Source organism: Ambystoma mexicanum, chromosome 4q (assembly GCF_040938575.1).
Source record: "Ambystoma mexicanum isolate Mex_15411 chromosome 4q, UKY_AmexF1_1, whole genome shotgun sequence".
Lineage (NCBI taxonomy): Eukaryota > Metazoa > Chordata > Amphibia > Caudata > Ambystomatidae > Ambystoma > Ambystoma mexicanum.
In genome coordinates this window covers 228,463,492-228,481,566 of record NC_090928.1, presented here as the reverse complement: position 1 = coordinate 228,481,566, position 18,075 = coordinate 228,463,492, and the positions used below count along the sequence as shown (strand labels likewise).

The 18,075-nt window shown below is 49.2% G+C and overlaps 1 protein-coding gene across 1 annotated transcript in view; it reads right to left on the bottom strand.

The window, feature by feature from the left end:
* The window catches only part of AMD1 (adenosylmethionine decarboxylase 1), a 344,136-nt gene that overhangs the window by 235,500 nt on the left and 90,561 nt on the right, over positions 1–18,075 (bottom strand). Inside the window, exon 4 of the mRNA XM_069607770.1 lies at positions 5,653–5,755. Within this exon, the coding sequence (XP_069463871.1) occupies positions 5,653–5,755 (103 nt within the window). The remainder of the gene's footprint in view (positions 1–5,652; positions 5,756–18,075) is intronic.

Sequence of the window (18,075 nt, the reverse complement as noted above, 5' to 3'; positions counted from 1 at the left end):
TTGACTTGAATACACACGGCCGCTCCGTTGTCCTGCTGCGGCAACAAAACTGTGCTGGTTTCGTCGATTGGGACGTCTTTTTGCTCTACACGACTACGAGGCGTTCCCTGCTCTTCTGAACCTGCCAGCTGCTGAAACTAACGTGGAGAAGCCTGGGTCTGCTTGCTTCGGGGACCGGTGAGTAGTTTAGCTAGGATCTGGTCGCCCTCCTGCAGTATCCCATTGCTTTTCCCTGCTGTGTAAAAACAGCACCCTTTTGGCCGTACTCGCGCTCTGCTTCTGCCCGCTGTGGAGGCTGCGCTTGAGTTGCGGAACCTGTTCTCCTTCTGCTGTGCACTAACCCGAACTGCCTGACCTCCTCCGAAGAGCTTCCCCTTTTGCCCGTTGGCACCGGCGTGGCAGGTACTTTGAGCACAAGGCTCCACTCTTCGCAGGGCTCGGACTTCCATCTAGTTAGGTGCCTCTGAAGGCGAACTGAGTCTAAAGCGTTATCGCACTGCCTGTTTTCCTTTCCTTTCAGGTGGACTACATATTTCGTGCTTTAAACGCTTGCGACTGTGTATTTGTATATATATTGTGTTGATATGGTATGTGTTGGTTTAATATTGTGATATTGTGATTTTCTCGCTACGGTCATTATTTTAAAGGCCTTAAAATAAATGTGTATCTATTTTTGATATAACAACTGTTTGGAGTAGTTTGTAAGCGCTCTTGCTTTGTGTGCTCATTGCGGGCTTTCAGTCACCCTCACCCCTCTTGAGACCTAGTCTTGACCGCCGCGATCGCTACCTTGATTGGTCTGGCTTGTCCAGAGGTTACCCTGTTCCAAGTAATTAGGTTGGCCTTCTGAACTTCTGCGCCACCAGGACAGAGTTCAGAAATCCGTCTTAACAGTCATCAGTAGAATAAATGGGTGACGGCATGCGCCATGAGGTGTCTCATCCTTCTGGGCATTTAGAGCTTAGACATGGTGGACAACCAGATTGTGCTTGTGACTAAGCAGTTGGATCTGAGTAAACGGCAACGCACTAACTTCAGTCAGAGTCAAAGTGTCAAGCAATGTCTTATGTGAGTGCATGGCTCTTATTGCACCCCACAAACGTTCGCCTTCCCCGTTAAACACCTATATGAATTCCTGGATACAGTCATAATTTTACTGCACACTTTTTGCTGACATCAAGATGAATGTGCATCTCGGAAGGGGAGAAAATTGAGAGTAACCGTAGAACAATCCTTTATTGCAAGCACTGAAGGATTGTCTACTGGAGATGCCCATTCTACTATTAAAAAGCCAGATTTTAACCCATAAGATCCTTTCAAGGATAACACCCCTCATGTACATCGACCCCTTCTACTCATTGCCACAATCCTGGATGAGTCTGGTGGGACAAGGACTGCACCTCCACTCTGGTCACCTATAAGAATATCCTCTCCTTCCCCTCTTGGCTTGAATGCCAAATCTACTTAATACAACTGTCGTTCCTATCCTTAATTCCAACCTTTGCAAACTCATCTGCTCATCAAGCCATGCTGACAACTCCACACTATTTCCTTCCCTATCTGTGAATGACCGTACCCATCACCAGGCTGCAAATAGTGCACTAGCCACTAACTAGTGATATTTGACTCTTGGCAAGTACAAAATGGTGTACTGTGAGCATGTATAGAATTGAGGTGAATGACATAGCTGGCCAATTGATTGCCCCCCCCCTTATAAAATTTTAAAAACTGCACTTTTACTTACTCCCATCCTCCCCTTCTCTCCCACCACATCTGCAACACTCATCCAGTCACCCCTCCCCAATCTGTCTTGGGGACCTGCCCTCTATCCTAAGGAATGCACCCCTGCCAGCCTATTCGCCCAACAGATGGTGAAGGATGCGGCACTTCAATTGGTCTACTTCCTCTTCAACTTCTCACTCTCCCGTACTATTTCTTGCATGTTCCAAGGCAGCAACTGTACAACCCCATCTTATAGCAAGCCCTCGACTGAAAAGTTCCTTCCCAACTATCTGCCTGTAACATCTCCCTTACTACAGTAATCTGATCTTTTAGAGGATGTCCTATATGGACAACCAGACCCCCCCACCCCGGTATCCTCTAGATTCTGAAGCAAGCATCTACTACATTAGCCCTCAGTCGCCCCAATATTTCGGCTTTGTGCTCACCACCATATTATCTTTATTAATCCTACTGGAGTTTTCAGGCACCTTTAATATAGTGGATCGTTCCTCTCCTATGAATCTTTGCTGACCTTGGAAGGAACCAAGGACACTGCCCTTCATTGGGTTGCCTATTCTTGCCTGTGTCCATTTTCTGGTGCTCTGTCAATTCTGATACATGCTCCGTCTTTGTTGGTGTCTGCCTGCCCCCCAAACACTGTCCTTGGCATGTTAAGCCCTTGACCAACTGTTTCCCTTTGGGTTCTTCTACCACCTCTGCGAATTACACAAATCTTCCTTACCTTTAACTTGTGACCTCCCCACTCCATGTGTCTGATCACAGGATAGCACTTCATTGTCTAACTACAAGATTGGAGTTATTGCCTTCTTCCTTCACCCATAAATGTGGGATCCTGTTTGATTCTCACTGCAGCAAAGATTAACCTGCTCAATGTTATGTTATTGGGCATTTGTATAGCGCCTTTCACCACTGTAATGATCTCAACGTGCTGTGTGTTTAACGCCATCGGGGATCGTAGTGCAGGGCAGTGGAAAAATAGGGTGGTAAGTAGTGCATGGGTGCACTCAGTAGGTGTGCAGCTAGGCTGAAATTGTGATGGGTAACTGCATTCTAATGCTTGGAGTGGTGTGGAGGTTGAGCGAGACCAGTAGCATGTTTGTATATGAGATGTGTGCAGATGGACCGATTTTTTCATAGGGTATAGCTGCGTTCTAAAGATTGAGGGTTGCATGGACGTGTATAATTGTGTGCAGCTAGGCCAAAGTTAATCATGGGGGATAGCTGCATTCCAATTGTTTTTTTGGAGCAGATGAGTCAGCATATTGGTAGGTATGTGAGTGCAGTTGGAAGAGGTCCCCTGTTCCAGATAACCTTCCTGTGCCTGCCGAAGTAACATTTGCTCTATTAAAGAGGCTTGGTGCTCTAGTTCTCCTGAAACTTGGTCTAGTGTGGAGTCCATTCTGTTCAACCAAGAATGGGTCTCCCTCCCTGGCTTACCAATATCAAATTTGAATGTGGCCATTTCCCAAACTTGCTGTACCAGGTTATTAAGATTCCTTATGCTTTGAGTGTTTAGGTCTATGCATGGCAGGAGCAGCAAAGGTTAGCGGCCATTCTAGTGCTAACAGTCCTAGCGCTTAACTGGCCCAAGCGAATAGCAGATTTACAGTCTGCTGTCTCCGTGTCTACTTAGGCGAGTTATTGCTTATAGGTTAACACCTTTTCGATGAGCAGTTGAATCCAGTTCTATTTGAATTAGGAGTACTTGCTAGATACGTGAAAGGTCCAGCATCAAAAACCAGAATGTGCCAATCTGTCATTTTTAGGTGCAGCAAATGGCCAAGAATTCCAGGTGTAGTGTACAGTTTAGAGTATTAGGCAAAATCTCATTGTCGCTTACAAGAACGTGCATCGCCAAATTCCTCACCTGATCTTAAAGTGTAGTACATTGCCAGTCCATTCAATGTTGGAACATAATTGCTAATAGGCCCAGGGTTCTGAGTCCCAGGCTTTCTTTGATAGCTGATGGTTGAGTATTCCCATACTAGTTTTACGGTTTGAGTGGGGACAACTGAACTTGCCAGAGACATGATCTGATCAGAGAGCGTAGTGCATACCCGGTAGAAGACAAAGCGCAAGCCCAATTATTAGAATATGATTGCTACTAGGCCCTGGGTTTGGAGTTCTGAGCATTAATTCCAGTCAAAGGGTAAGCACAGTCAACAAGTTAGCGCACAGGTGCTACTGGGCTTATTGCAGACATGTAAGGTGCCAACGTCATACAGTTGTTGCTGGCAACCGTGCCACATTATTCTTACCTGCCCGTAATGTTGGGTTCTAGGCAATTTCTTAGCTGCTGGGGGTTGGTCGGGGAGCAAAGGGCAAATCTATCAGTTGCACCATTTAAGGGAAGAGCTTTCCAGAATGCCATGTAGTCTTGGATGTGTCGGGGGTGGGGTGTCCAGCAAGTTCCAGATTGTTGACGCCAGGGTTGTGAAGACACCCTCCGATCTTGGCTGAATTTGAGGTGGGGTCACTAGGAGGGCAGTGCTTAACCTTTGAGTAGGGGTTGGGAGGTAAGGCATAATCTTTTCTAGTATTTGGAGGCAGTTTGTAGGACAGTTCGGTGAGTAATGCACAGGAAATCCTCCCCCTTCTCCCTTTTAACTATTAATACCATGAAAACAAACACTGCCACCTGAAATGTGCAATCCTACTTGCCATCCTCTCCACTCCTCTCCTCTCCTTTTCACAATGCACCCAACTTTGTCATATGGACCATCTATAATCTTCCATGCTCTTCTCCCACCTCCATGCCAGATGACTTCTCTTAAAAAAACTAACCTCGACTGCTTGTTTTAAAAGCCCTGCATAAGCATGCTCCCCTTAGTTAAAACTATCTCCTGCTACTCTGCTCCCTGCACCTTACTCTATTGCATTCCTAAATCTCTTTGGTCCGTGACCACAATGCAATTCATCTCCCTTCCTCTCACCATGCACCAATGGAACTCTCTTCATGCTGAGGAGCATTTTGCCATTGCCCACTCTTTCAAATTGGCACTAAAGGTCTACTTCTATATTTTTCATGCCTCCCTGCAAGTACATATTTACCTAGCGTATACAGTCCCATGGAACTTGCACAATGAGTCTTTACCACCGTCCACCTATTGGTTGATCAGTAGTTCTCCACATGCGCGTCACCAAACTCTGGATTGCCCAGTTAAATTCCTAAGTGTTTCTGGTCCAAAAATCATGTACCCTCAAACATACCAAAACTGAGGCATAACTGGCAGCCCGACTAGTTTGTCTGCGCCATAGAATGGTTTTCCTTAGGGGTGACCGCCAGGAGGAGCCCAATGACAACTACTGCAGTCCATCACAAATATTAGGGGGGGACTGGTTTTTCTGTGAGATATGTGCCAAGGACGCCAAAGTCACCACTATCTCCTAAATTTGCTAAAATTTACCATTTGAAAAAACTGGAAATTCCCAGGGCAGTCCCTCGGCTGCACCATGGGAATGTCAAACTGTCAAATTAAAACTATAGAAAGTTGAACTTATAGGCGTAAAGATTTTTTTTATTTGCAAAACATAGGCTCATATCTTCAAACATTTTCAGCTCAGATTGATCCATGTGCAATAGAGGGACTGTAGTCAATCCACTGCACGCTCCACAATCAAGGACTTGACAAATATTTAGTCTAGAACTCCCCTCCTGCAGTGAAACTTTCCACACTGATATACTGAAGCACTCTGGCTGAAGGTGTCACGGAATGCATAAACAGTAAATTAGACTAAAACAGAAGTTTCTGGTTAGGGCTTCATCTGGCACACGCACTGCACTCTTTATGGCACCATTGGCTTATGCAACAAATCAAAATGAAATGTATGGTCAGGAAAGCAGACAGCAAATGTGATTAACAGTAAATATATAAAGAGAAAAACAGCAGACATTAACATTCAACTTACTTGGAAAAATTTCATTTAGGAATTCAACTTCCTCCTGGAAATTTCTGTGTGGGTACTCCTGGTGGGATGGCTTCATGAAATTCTTACGAGAATAAAAGAAGTTCTAGGAAAAAACATCAAAAACTTAGAGAAACGGAATGTCTGGTTCTAAAGCAGTTAATGAGATATGTCAGTTGTATGCAGATTGCACTCAATTGATGTGCTGTAGATTGCATCAAATGGGGGGGGCAAGAACGAGGTTGTGGAGAATGGTTGGTACAACCTAGTTTTCTTTTTAGAGTCTCAAGTTGACAGTTTGTGGAGGTCAAGGGTAAACAAGCAGTCCATAAACAGGTCATTGTTCGACACCAGTCACAACACCTTGTACAGGAGCTATGAGTGAAGGCACAGAATTGGACTACAACACCTGAAGGAAAGGATGACAAGGTATAATGCCCAGTAAGATGCTGGGGTGCAGACGAGGAATTTGCTGCAAAGGTAGGAAAGCAACAGGTAATGGAGTGCTGTAAATATCAGCTCCAGCAATGTAAAGCCTAAATGATGGTGGGAGCGGTTCAGACAAAGTGAGCATGTGCTTGAGCGAAGGTGATGCTAGCAAAGAGCAACGTCTATTTATGGCCAATGAATATTTACAGCTGAATGCAAAGGAAGGTGTCAGATATTGACAATATTAGCAAGACTGAGCAAGGGAACACAGCAATGGTGGAGACAGCACTGTAGTATGGATGACTAATTGGACAATGGTGTCCTTGGTTGTTTAAGGGTCTAAAATGTCAAGGAAAAGGATGGAAAGGGAGATTGTTACCAGGATGGGAAAGGACAATTGTGGGCATGGTTGGGACTAGGAAAGGTCATACAGTGACAGTGCAAGAAGACAAAAAAATTACAAATAAATCAGACAATATGAAACCACCATCAGATCACAGCAAATAAATTACTTTCATACCTGGGACCAGGCAGAAGCATGCATTCAACACTGCTTGCCTAACATGGGAATCTTCACTGGCAATATTACCAAGAACATGCGCTGGAAAAGTATTTCTGCAACTTTGCTCCATCAGCATGTCTGCACTCTATTGGTTTCATCTGTTCAACTATTTTTCACCTTTGTTTTAATAGTGTAGGAGAAGCCATGCTGCAGAGATATGGTGTGCCTTTTTTTATTAACATCCCAATTTTGTGATGTGCACTGAACAGGCAGTTGAGTGTAAAGATGTTTATTTTTTCCCCCAGTGCAGAGCCAGCACCTTCGTTTTCCATACACAAAAATTGCTGCCCATCGGGTTTCAAGCTTCGTTTCTGCCATCTTTGGTGGTCATCTCCCAACCAGAGTTGTAAAATTGCGAAGTGTGCATGCCCTTCCTCAGGCAAAGGACAGCACATGAGAGAACGGAACTGGGGCTTGGAATCATCTGGTCCCAATACACACCGGGTGTGTTTTGCTGGGCAGAATGTGAGGTGGCAGGCTGATTGGTCACCCCTGAGGCAGGGGTAACCCTATGGATAAAATGAGGACCTGGGCCCATTACAGATTTCCGACCACAAGACCCAAGCACCTTAAGCTGGAGTACTACCAGAGACCTAACAAGGATTGCTTTAACAATCAGCAATGGCAAAGCCAACCACTGTGTACCCGACCACTGCCTTCAATTCAACAGTGAATATCAGAACCAGGACTGGCGAGACAAGCCTGAAACCTTGCTCTGCATCCATTACAGCTTTATAGTTGGTCTTCACTGGGTCTATATTTGGACCACTTGTCTGGGGGAAGGACCACCGCTTTACAAGAGAACATTACCGTGTCAGCGCAGAAACTTTGCTCGCATCCTCACTTCTCTGCTGTGACATTGCCAAACTTGCTGCCGTCTCACTGAGAAAGGACCTGCTGAAGAGTCTGATCATGTTGCTCCTGAGGGTATGCTGGCTCTGTATAGACCAACGCCTGCTGCACCAGAGGGGTTCCTGTGCTCCTGGAGACGAAATCAACAAGTCTTCAGACTGTCCATGGGCTTCAAGAGCTGACCTAACAGGTGGAAGCCTTTAAACAGTCTGAGCTTACCCATCCTCTGGTGTTGCATCTGGAATTCGAGTCAACTTGCATCTAAGGACTACACCCCAACAACTTGCATTGAGTGCAAAGAACAAACTAAAAAAGTAGCTACCTTACAGGATCAAACGTGAAGCCTGTGTCAGGAGTAGTCTGTGCTACAGACTGAGACCCAGTCATCTAGACTCTTTGTAGACGGATAACAAACTGGGAACTTTCTACATTCTGCAAGTAATCCAAAATGCTTCTGGGCCACCTGCTCATTAGCCTCCCTCCCAAGGAACACATCGGCCCTACACTGGCTCCCTATTGGTCGACACTACCTTTAAAGCCATGTGCATCACTCACCGTGCCATCCACCACCAGCCTAGAATTCGTCCAAGACAAACTCACTTGCTACCACCCGTCGAGGGCACAGATCCGGCACAGCAGGTCTTTCAATTGTACAACATTACAACTGCATCACACCCAGCGGACACTCCTTGTCCAAGCTCCGATCTTCTGGAACTCTCTGCCCCTCTACATCCATATCAATGATAATCACTTGGCATTCAGAAAGGCCCTAAAAACCTGGCTCTTTCCTGCTTCCTTTTGAAACCTTCTTGCACTCTATACTGTTTATGCACGCACAGAAGCACTGGCCCAAACCAAACACCTATCCAACCAAACCTCCACGAATGCCTGCAGCGTTCACAGCAGCACACCATGTTACACTTGCACCCCACCCCCCTCTTTACCCCCCAGACGATTCCACTCCCCATTCCTCCGTGCCCCCCTCCCACTGCTTAGGCTCTCAATCTAGGGAGACCTAAGCTAGCGCGACCAGCCAATCCTGTTGGACCTAGGAAAATAATGAAGATTAACTCCATCCAAGTTGTATGTACACCCTGCACCACGTCAATGGACACAGGCAGCAGGCACGGCCACCCATGGTATAAAGAAAACCGCTATGGCTACACAAATCCTGTCTAGCAGCTCGCATAGCCGTCCACACAAATCTGCCTTACACCTATGTCATTAAGAGCGACAACCTACCAAACTTGCTAGTCTTCGGGGGGGGGGGGGGGGGTGGGGGGGGGGTGGCTAGCAACGCAATGAGAACGACATAGGTCTGTCGCTCCCACGACCGCCGCATTAATCCTGATAAAATCGCCTGTTACCGCCAACTGCAGGGTGTAAAAATTACCCCTACGCACAGCGGACATCACTGTGCCCATCTGGACTGCGGGACGAAAGAAATCGGATGCTGGGAACGGAGCCATGCCGAGGCGAAGGTGGACGCGGGGCCGCCTGTCGTACTCCCAAAATGGCCGCCTCAGCAAAGCGATCCTGTGGTTGGCGCATACTGTGCGGGGCGGCGCCGTGGCGGCCTTCATTAAGCTCCCTGGGTGATCTGCACAGGGAGGCAGCTCCGGTGCGCGGGGGCCGTCTCGACAGGCCGCCGGCACACGACCCTGGACGGAGAAGAGGGCGGAAGGAGTTGTGTGCCCTCCCAAGGACCTGGAGCGGCTGCCACCTGGCGAGCGACACCCCGGGCGAGGCCGAGGCAGTGGCTGACGCGCCCCGACCCTGAGGAACCGTGTGCTGGTCTCGCCCTACACGAGGGGGGTCAGGGCGGGGCCCCGCGGGTGAGTGCCCTCGACAGCCCGGACACAGACAGACCTCTCCCCCCCCCCCCCAAGACACAAACTGGTCTGAGCGGGTGGCCTTACCACCTAATACACCTGCCAAGTGGGGGGCCCCCCCGAGAGGGGAGGAACCAGGGGCGGGTGACGGGCGGCGGAGCCAGGACATAACACGAGCAGCTCCCGAGTCCCCCCCCTTTGGCCCGCAATGACCCCAGTTCGAAACGACACCCAGCAGAGTGGCCCTTCATGAGATCAGAGTGCCCTCAATGCGCAGAGGGGTCCAGAGATCGGCGCTGCCTCACTATGCAGAATAGTGGCAACACACCTATGAGATCCTGAATGACCTCACTTTGTAGAGGGTCACCAACCTGTTTTCCGACCCGTGAACTGCCTTACCCGGGACACCCTGCACGCCGTGCTTTGTGCCATTGAACCACCGCCCACAGTAAGGGTCCCCTTCGAGGAGGGTGAGGGAGCTGCAACACCCTCACGACTGGCTTAACAACCGACGCTTCCCACGCCGGGAACACTGCGAATACTGAAGCGATCCAAAGGAGGGGGTCAGCATAACCCCATAGCAAGTAATACACGGATTACGGAGTGGTGCATCATCGTGTGGACCCCAACACCACCAAGAGGAGGACAGCAAGAAAACCCCAAACCCTGGCAGGAACACAGCCTAGGGTACACGACTCGGTACACAATCTACTGCTCCAGAACACCGAGATGACTCTACTGATCACCATGGGCTGAACTGGTGGTGGTGTGCAATGCCACCTCTACAATCAGCGGGCTTTGCCCCCGATCACACCACCTCTCTCCCTGCTGCGGCACACGTAGGAACGGGAGCCATAATCATACGCGCTGGACCGCACAGCTGACCGTGATTCAGGCCAAGCTAAGCCTGAGCGCCTAGAGACAGTAATTACAACTCATGAACAGCGCGCTGACCCTCTGAGACAGCACCTAGCGCCTCCAAGACCGAAAGAGGCAGGAAGTAAGCCTGGCACTGCAGCAATAGAAAAGCCTTACTGTTCTGCCACTACACAGCCGTGGTGGGATCGACCCAGCAAACACCAGAGACCCTCGGCAGGAACATTGCTATAAAGCCACGACTGCCGGACTGAGAGGCGACCCTGGGCACAGAAAAGACGAAGAAGCCCACTATGCAGAATAGAATTGAATACACTGTGCCCTCGTCATAACATGCTGATCCTCAACCGCAGCACGCCGAAGAGACGGAGGCCGTACACACACACTCTCCCTTAAAGACGTCATGGCTGCCATTGTGGACTCCCGCTCATCTATGGAGCAGAAGATAGACCGAATAAGTCTAGATGTCTCTCCTTAGACATGACCTCCAGAAGTTGTCCGAACGCACTGGGGAAGCAGAACGCATTTAGACTACAGAAGACGGGCTACACAATGTGCAACAACTCCATGGAGTCTCGGCCACACTCAAGACGCTGGAGGCTAGGGTGGAGGAAGGTCCAGGCGGAACATCCGCATACTCGGCATCCCTGAGAAAGAGGAAGGGCCCTGCATGGAACTCTTTCTGGAACAACTACTAACAGACCTGTTCGGCTTGCACTCCTTCTCAAAATTCTTCTCTATTGAGAGAGCACATCGTATGCCCCGCAGGTAGACCACTGCCCGGTGCTCCCCCACGCACCCTGAGCACTTTTACAACATGCAAGAACCAAGGGCACACTTACATTCAATGGGTCTAGACTGGCCTTTTATTCGCCCCCTCCCCCAACTACACGAAGGAAGTACAGAAGGCGAGGCAATCCTTTGGGAAACTTAAGAAACTGCAAACATTGGGAGTCGTACAGCCTGCTATTCCCTGCACAATTGAAAATTTACCATAAAGGCACGACAGTCCATTTTGATGATTCCCGGGAGGCATGGCGCTGGGCGGAGCAGCACATTGAAGGGGACTGGTCCACACCCCGAGGCAATAGAAATAAAAAACCCAGACCACCACCGGAGCAGCGTCACAGACTGGATCAGCCACCGCTGCCGGATCCACCAGTGAACGAAGGGGACAGACTTCCACCTTGACTCCTGCCGAGGGCTTCACCTCCTGGCTGGCGTGTGCTCACCTCATGGACACCACCGCAGCTGGCCCCCTTGGGGCCACCAAAGGCATTTTCACATACTTACAATGCGGTAAGTGGAGGATTGCTACCCTTCCACTTGGGTTTTTAAAGGGGGGAAACCCCTTCCCTCAACTTTTCTAGTTGAACTTTAACAAGGGCTGTTAAAGCTGACACTAGCTTTTTGACTGTCAGCAATGTTGGGGCGACAGGTACTTCACGTTGGGGAGGAGTATAGGGAAGGGGGAGGGAGGGGTTAGTTGGGGAAAGTTTCTTGTATCTCAGGATCAGCCTTCCCCGGTAATTATCAGGGGATGGCAGGGTTCCTGTACAGTTGGGACCGTATCACACACAGGCAGCGCTTTAGCCTTCCATCTTTGTCTATCTTGCACCGTACCGCAACACACCGGGGCTGCACCCCTGCGGGCTATTTGCCCGCCCCTCCGATAATCCTATTAGATGCCACCTGATCAATTTCATCCGCCCACGACCATGCGCCCCAGATCCCTTTGGGTCCTCACCTGGAACGTGAAGGGCTCCACGATCAAAAGACGCCCAAGCAGCTACTTTCCAGACATTCACCCGACGTGGCCCTGCTTACTGAAACACACCTTGCGGGGGCACACTAACTTTTTTCTGCGAACCAATTACAGAACCGCTTTCCATGCGGGATACACCATGCGGTCCAGGGGCACCCTTATTCTTATACATAAGGGTGTCCCGTTTGCCTTGCAGGTACTAGAACAGGACCCTCTAGGTCGCTACGTGATGGTGCTAGGGACACTCTGGGGGGAGACATTTGGGTTCGTCTCAATTTACTGCCCACCTGAATTGGGGCAGGAACTTCTCGATGACCTGGGCAGGCATCAACCAGATAAGTGGTTTCTGGGTGGTGATTTTAACGATGTCATGTGTAACACCTTAGACCGCTCCCACCTTAGACAACGCAACCCTAACCTTCCCAAGAAGCTGTCTAAATTTGTATCCGCCCTGGGTCTCTGATGTATGGCGGGAACTGCACCTGGGAATCAGAGGTTATTCGTTCCAGTCCGGGGCCCATTGCTCCCTCTCCAGGCTTAACTACCTATTCGTCCCGCACACAGACCTTTTTAGAATACTCTCAGCAGACTTGCTCCCCCGGGGAATCTCAGACCACTCACCTCTGATGGTGGAGTCGCGGCTGCAAGGAATAACCCCCCCTAGAATGTGGCGGCTGAATACCTATCTGGGCTGCCCGGAATTGGTTGACCGCCTCACGGAAGTCTCGACTGAGTACTTCGAGATTAACGACACTGGCGAAAATGACCCGAAAGTGTTGTGGGAGGCCTATAAAACCGTGCTGCGGGGAGAAATAATCTCCTGGACGGCGAATAGGAGAAGGGAGAGGCTCCGGAAGATAGTTGAGGCAGAGGCGGAGGTAACCCACCGGGAGAATGAACACACCTCGACCCTACCCCACAAACCCACACTTCCCTTAAACGTGCCATTGAATACCTCTGAAATCTTAGGTTGGATAACGCCAAGCAGGCCCACTGAGAATCCAGAGCTAGGATATATGAGCTGGGGGATAAAGCGGGGAAGATGCTGGCTTGGTTGGAGAGGAGAGACAGCGCTGTGTTCGGGAGATCATTACCCCACAGGGTGAGATCTGCAGGTCAGATCTCGAGATAGCAGAAGCCTTTGCCCAATTCTATGCTGCACTATACCAGGCCCCAGCTCCACCGCTGGACCCGACCCTCCTCAACCACGTGGTGATCCCCACCCTTTCGGTGCAGCAACGAGAGATGCTGGACTCAGACCTTTCAGAGGCTGAAATAGTAGAAGTCCTTGGAAAGCTGCAGCCGTGGAAAACCCTGGGCCCAAACGGGTTCCCGATTGAAATCTGGCAGAAACTAGGGGGTAATAACACAGCACCTCCCCTGCACCAGATGCTGTTGGCCGCTTTAGAACAGGGCTCCCTCCCAGATGACCTGTGCAAAGCCACTACAGTGGTTATCCCCAAACCTGATAAACCCCAGGAGCAATGTGCCTCTTATAGGCCGATCTCGCCAATTAACGGCGAAGCCAAGGTCCCGGCCAAACTCTTGGCTAACCGGCTCCAACCGGTAGAGGATACACTGATACACCCGGACCAGTGTGGCTTTATGCCTCATAAATCAACCGGAATGAATATACACCGACTCCACTTGGCGCTAGAACGGGCCCCCATCCTCGGTACCCCATTGGCCCTGTTAGCAATTGATTATGAAAAGGCATTTGATTCAATCTGCTGGGACAGGGAAATCATGACCCGTATGGGGTTTGGAGAAGGCTTTCTAGGTTGGGTAAAATTGCTACACAAATATCCAGGCAGAAGTCAAAGTGAACAGGTGGACCTCCCGATCCTTTCCCTTAGGCAGAGGCACACGACAGGGCTGCTCCCTTTCCCCCCTCCTCTTCGCCCTCACTATACCAATCCCTGCAGAGGCCTCCCCCGCTCACAATCAAGGCCCATATCACCAGCATCTGGAGACAGGCACACGTGTTTGTTGGGTGGGGAAATAAAATAACTGCAGCGCAACCTTTATGGCAAAATAGCAAACTGAAGGAAATCGAGAAACTTGAACCATGGCCGCGCTGGGTGAGAGCCGGAATTCTGAAGGTTGAAGATATCCTGAAAGATGGTAAACTAACCTCTTTTGAAGACATGCAGTGTAGATTCCAACTACCCATAACCGAGCGATATCACTTTATGCAATTGACCCATGCCATCAGAACCCATATACCCTCAGAAGTCAGTCCCAGACTACACACCGATAGAACGTAATATGCTGCCTGCGTACATCCCCAGCAAATGCACAGCCACTCTTTAGAATGCCATCACTTCCTTTGCTACCCCCGAGCTATCGAGACTAAAGGCCAAATAGGAAAGATGTGGGGGAGATGGATCCAGTCCTCTGGGTCTAGGTGCTAATGCACCAGCGGGAGGTGGCCATTTCCTCTAGACTCAGATTGGTGCAATTCAAAATCCTGCACAGAGTGTACTACACTCGAACCATCTTATATGGCTGGAAGAGGGCAACAAGTCCGAACTGTCTCCACTGTGGAGAGGAGGAAGGCCCCTTCTATCATATACTGTGGTCATGCCCCCGGATCCGCACCTACTGGAATGCATGTTGTACAGAACTGTCCAGGGCTCTCACTTGTCCTATTGAACTTGACCCGAGGGTCCTGATTCTGGGCGTGCCGGATGTGTCCGATTTTAACTAATGGGAAAAACTGCTATTGAACACTGCGACTGCCCTGATGAAGTGCAATATTGCGCAAAAATGGGGAGTGCGCACAAGTGCATGGGAGGGGGACGGGGAAAAGTGCATGGAAGGGGGGAGAAGTGGAAAGTGAGAAGCAGAGAAAAAACGGATAAATAAATAAGGAAACAAACAGTGGTAGTTCAGCCAGCAATTTGACCCCAGTGCAAGGAGTGGCCCGGAGGCAGTGCGGGAGGGTGGCGGGGTGAGCAGGTACCTCGGCCCGTTGGACAGAGGGTGGCCAAGTGCACGGTGCCAAGAGAGAATAGATCAGCAGGGGAGAGGGGGAGCAAAGGCAGAAGAGAAGAGGAAGGTCTTGAGGTGCTTCCGGAACTGGAGATGGTTCTCCTCAGGTTTTAGAGTGGCAGGGAGACTGTTCCAGAGGGAGGCCCCCAGCCGAAGACAGATCTACCGCCAGCTCGTTTCTTTGAAAAGCGACTGACCCTGAGGGTGTTCGAGGTAGAGGAGGGAAGAGCTTGAAAGGGGAGGTATTTGCGGAAGGATAGCTGAAGGTATTTTGGACCCAGGCCACAGAAAGCCTTGTGGAGAATGCAGAGGGTTTTGAATTTAATCCTTGCATCCACTGGGAGCCAATGGAGAGATTTCAGAGCTGGAGAGAAACGATCCCAGGGTTTGAGGCCAAGGACAAGTCTCACAGTCATGTTCTGGATTAGTTGCAGAGGGCATAGAGTAGAGGCAGGTAGATTTAGAAAGAGGCTGTAACAATAGTCAAACAAAGAGAACCAGAGCTTGGGATACCATGAGCTTTTGAGGGAAGGAGAGGAAAGGAAGAGTACCTCTGAGGAGGTGCAGTAGGAAATTTGACTTTAGAGACCTCAGATGTGGTCGGAGAAGGAAAGGATGCAGTCAAAGATGACCGCGAGGTTCTTAGCCTCGCAGGTAGGGGTAGGAGGGCGGCCAAGGGAGGCCGGCCAGAGTGAGGGGAAAGGATGGTGAAGGTGGGCTGAGGAGGACCTCAGCCTTGCTGGCATTCAGACAAAGATCATTGGCGGCACACCAATCTTGAATGGCAATTAGGCAATCAGAGATGACAGACTGAGAGGCGGTGGCAGAGGGCAGACTGAAAATGAGTTGTGTCGTCAGCATAGCACTGGAAATTTGAGCAGAAAGTGGCAATGCAGTGGGCGAGAGTTGCCAGGTATTGGTTGAAAAGCCAGGGCGAGAGGTCAGACCCCTGGGGAACACCACAGGTAGAGAGGAAGATTGATCAAAGGAAGGACCCAAGTTGTAAATAGGAGGGTCGATCTGAGAGTATAGAGGTCAGCCAGGCCAGATCCTGATCAGTGATATCCAGGTTTTCACGGAGATGGTTGAGCAGGATGGTATGGATGACCGTGTCGAAGGCAGAATAGAGATCCAGGAGGATGAGGACAGAGGGAATGTTAGAGTCAAGGTTGGAGAGCTAATCTTCATGGAGCAGTTTCCATGCTTCTGGCAGCTCAGAAGCCAGACTGGTGGTCATGGAGACAGCCAACCGAATTAGGCCATGATAAGGCAACCAGCCAGGAATACTGAATGCTGAAAAGGGTATGATTCACTTCTAAAGTACTGCTCTTGTGTGTGGAGTATACTGGACATTTTCTGACTTGTGAATTTACTTCCAACATGTTTTCACACGTTAGGTGTCTGTGTATATTTTTATGTTCATAATAAATATTTAAGTGCTAAATAACCCATTTTTGTATTCCAACAATGGGATATGTGAGTTGTGTGTTGAGTTATTTGGCTTAGCTAGTAGTGCTGAACTTGTGTTAATAGTATATTTGTGTACTAACCAGTGTGTATTCAGGGTAGGCGGTTACGGAGACAGAGGCTGTTGCTATCCATTTTTGGAAGGGCTAAAGCCCTAGTTTACTTTCACCATGAGGGAAATTCATAGAACAGAATTAATTTCAGCTGATGGTTCAAAAGACCGGAGGAACAAATGGGCTAACAAAAATTACCCCAAAGTCCTAGCCTCAGGGGCTACAGCAGAGCAGCAAGGCGGCCAGCTGGAAGTGTGAGGACAAGATGGCCACGCGCATATAGATTTCAGTTTTTCCTGCATAGATTGATCCCATCATCCAGTTTTATTCTGGAGTAGCAGCATACAAAAAAATATGAGCAAGAGGAATTTCTGCTCATTTTGAAGGGGATATAAATTCTATATGCATAGGTCCGGAAGGTGCAGTAAAACAAATTAGCAACAGCACAGGTATTGCTTTGTGGGAAGAAGTTGTTGCACAACCTAACTCCTACATACACTGAAATCTACCCAGGACCTGCCCTTTGAAAGGGCCAGATCAGAAGCAGCTTCACCAGAATTCTTAGATTGTAAGCTTCTTTGAGAATGCCTCTCAGAACATAATTAGAGCTCTAGGAAACATCTGTGTTGGGTCTTATGAACGGAAAATGAGCCCTTCACCAGCATCAAGTGTTCTGATCTTCTGACCCAACCCAGAAGAAAGGTAAAACCCTCAACCTAATTATCACTTCACTGTCTTCGCTCCACTACAGCACTCTCTGGCTTGGTCTGCCTTTTAGCATCATGCACATCACCCCAGTCAAGCACTGAGCAGAAACCTTCAGGTTAGTCAACCTACTGGTTGAAGCCCTCACAAAGACCTGCCAACCTCCACCTTACATACACTGAACACCCCCAAACGAACTGCAACTCTACTGGAAGCAGTGAATGCCACTCTCAGCCTCGGTCAACCGACACATGCCTATGAAACACCAGCAAACCAAAAGTCAGCACGCAAGAACTCAACCTCAGCAATATTTATCAGGAAAAAAAGCCAACATGGCACCCTCCAGGACCATACCTGACCTAGCAGCCTTTAAGGAACTCTGGGCAACCTGCTGACTAAACACAGCCATGGCTTCCCATCGGAATAGCATAGCACAAGCCAACAAAAGCAGAGCCCTCTTCAAAGCTCTCAAGCACTGACCCTGCCATACCACACTCGAAAAACAGACCACCATAAATGCCTTCATCAAACAAAATCAGCAAGATCTGCCAGCACAAACAGTTCTGCATCCACAGACCCATCTCACGTCCCTCCTTGCAAAAGCTCCACACCCTGAACAATATTTAAGAGACTCAACCGAGGACCTGGTAGAAAAAGTGGCCACCTCCAAAAGCCACATTTAATACAGATGTCATCCTCCCAGCATCCATCCTCAAAACCCTCCCCGCATAAGCTCTCCTTGCCTACCCAGAGATCAACAGCTCCCTAACTCAAGGCACCTTTCCATCAACCCTAAAACAGGACAAATCCTTCCTATACTAAAGAAACCTATTGTGGATCCAGACAACATAGATAACTATCGCCGCATCACCCATCTTCCCTTCCTTGGTA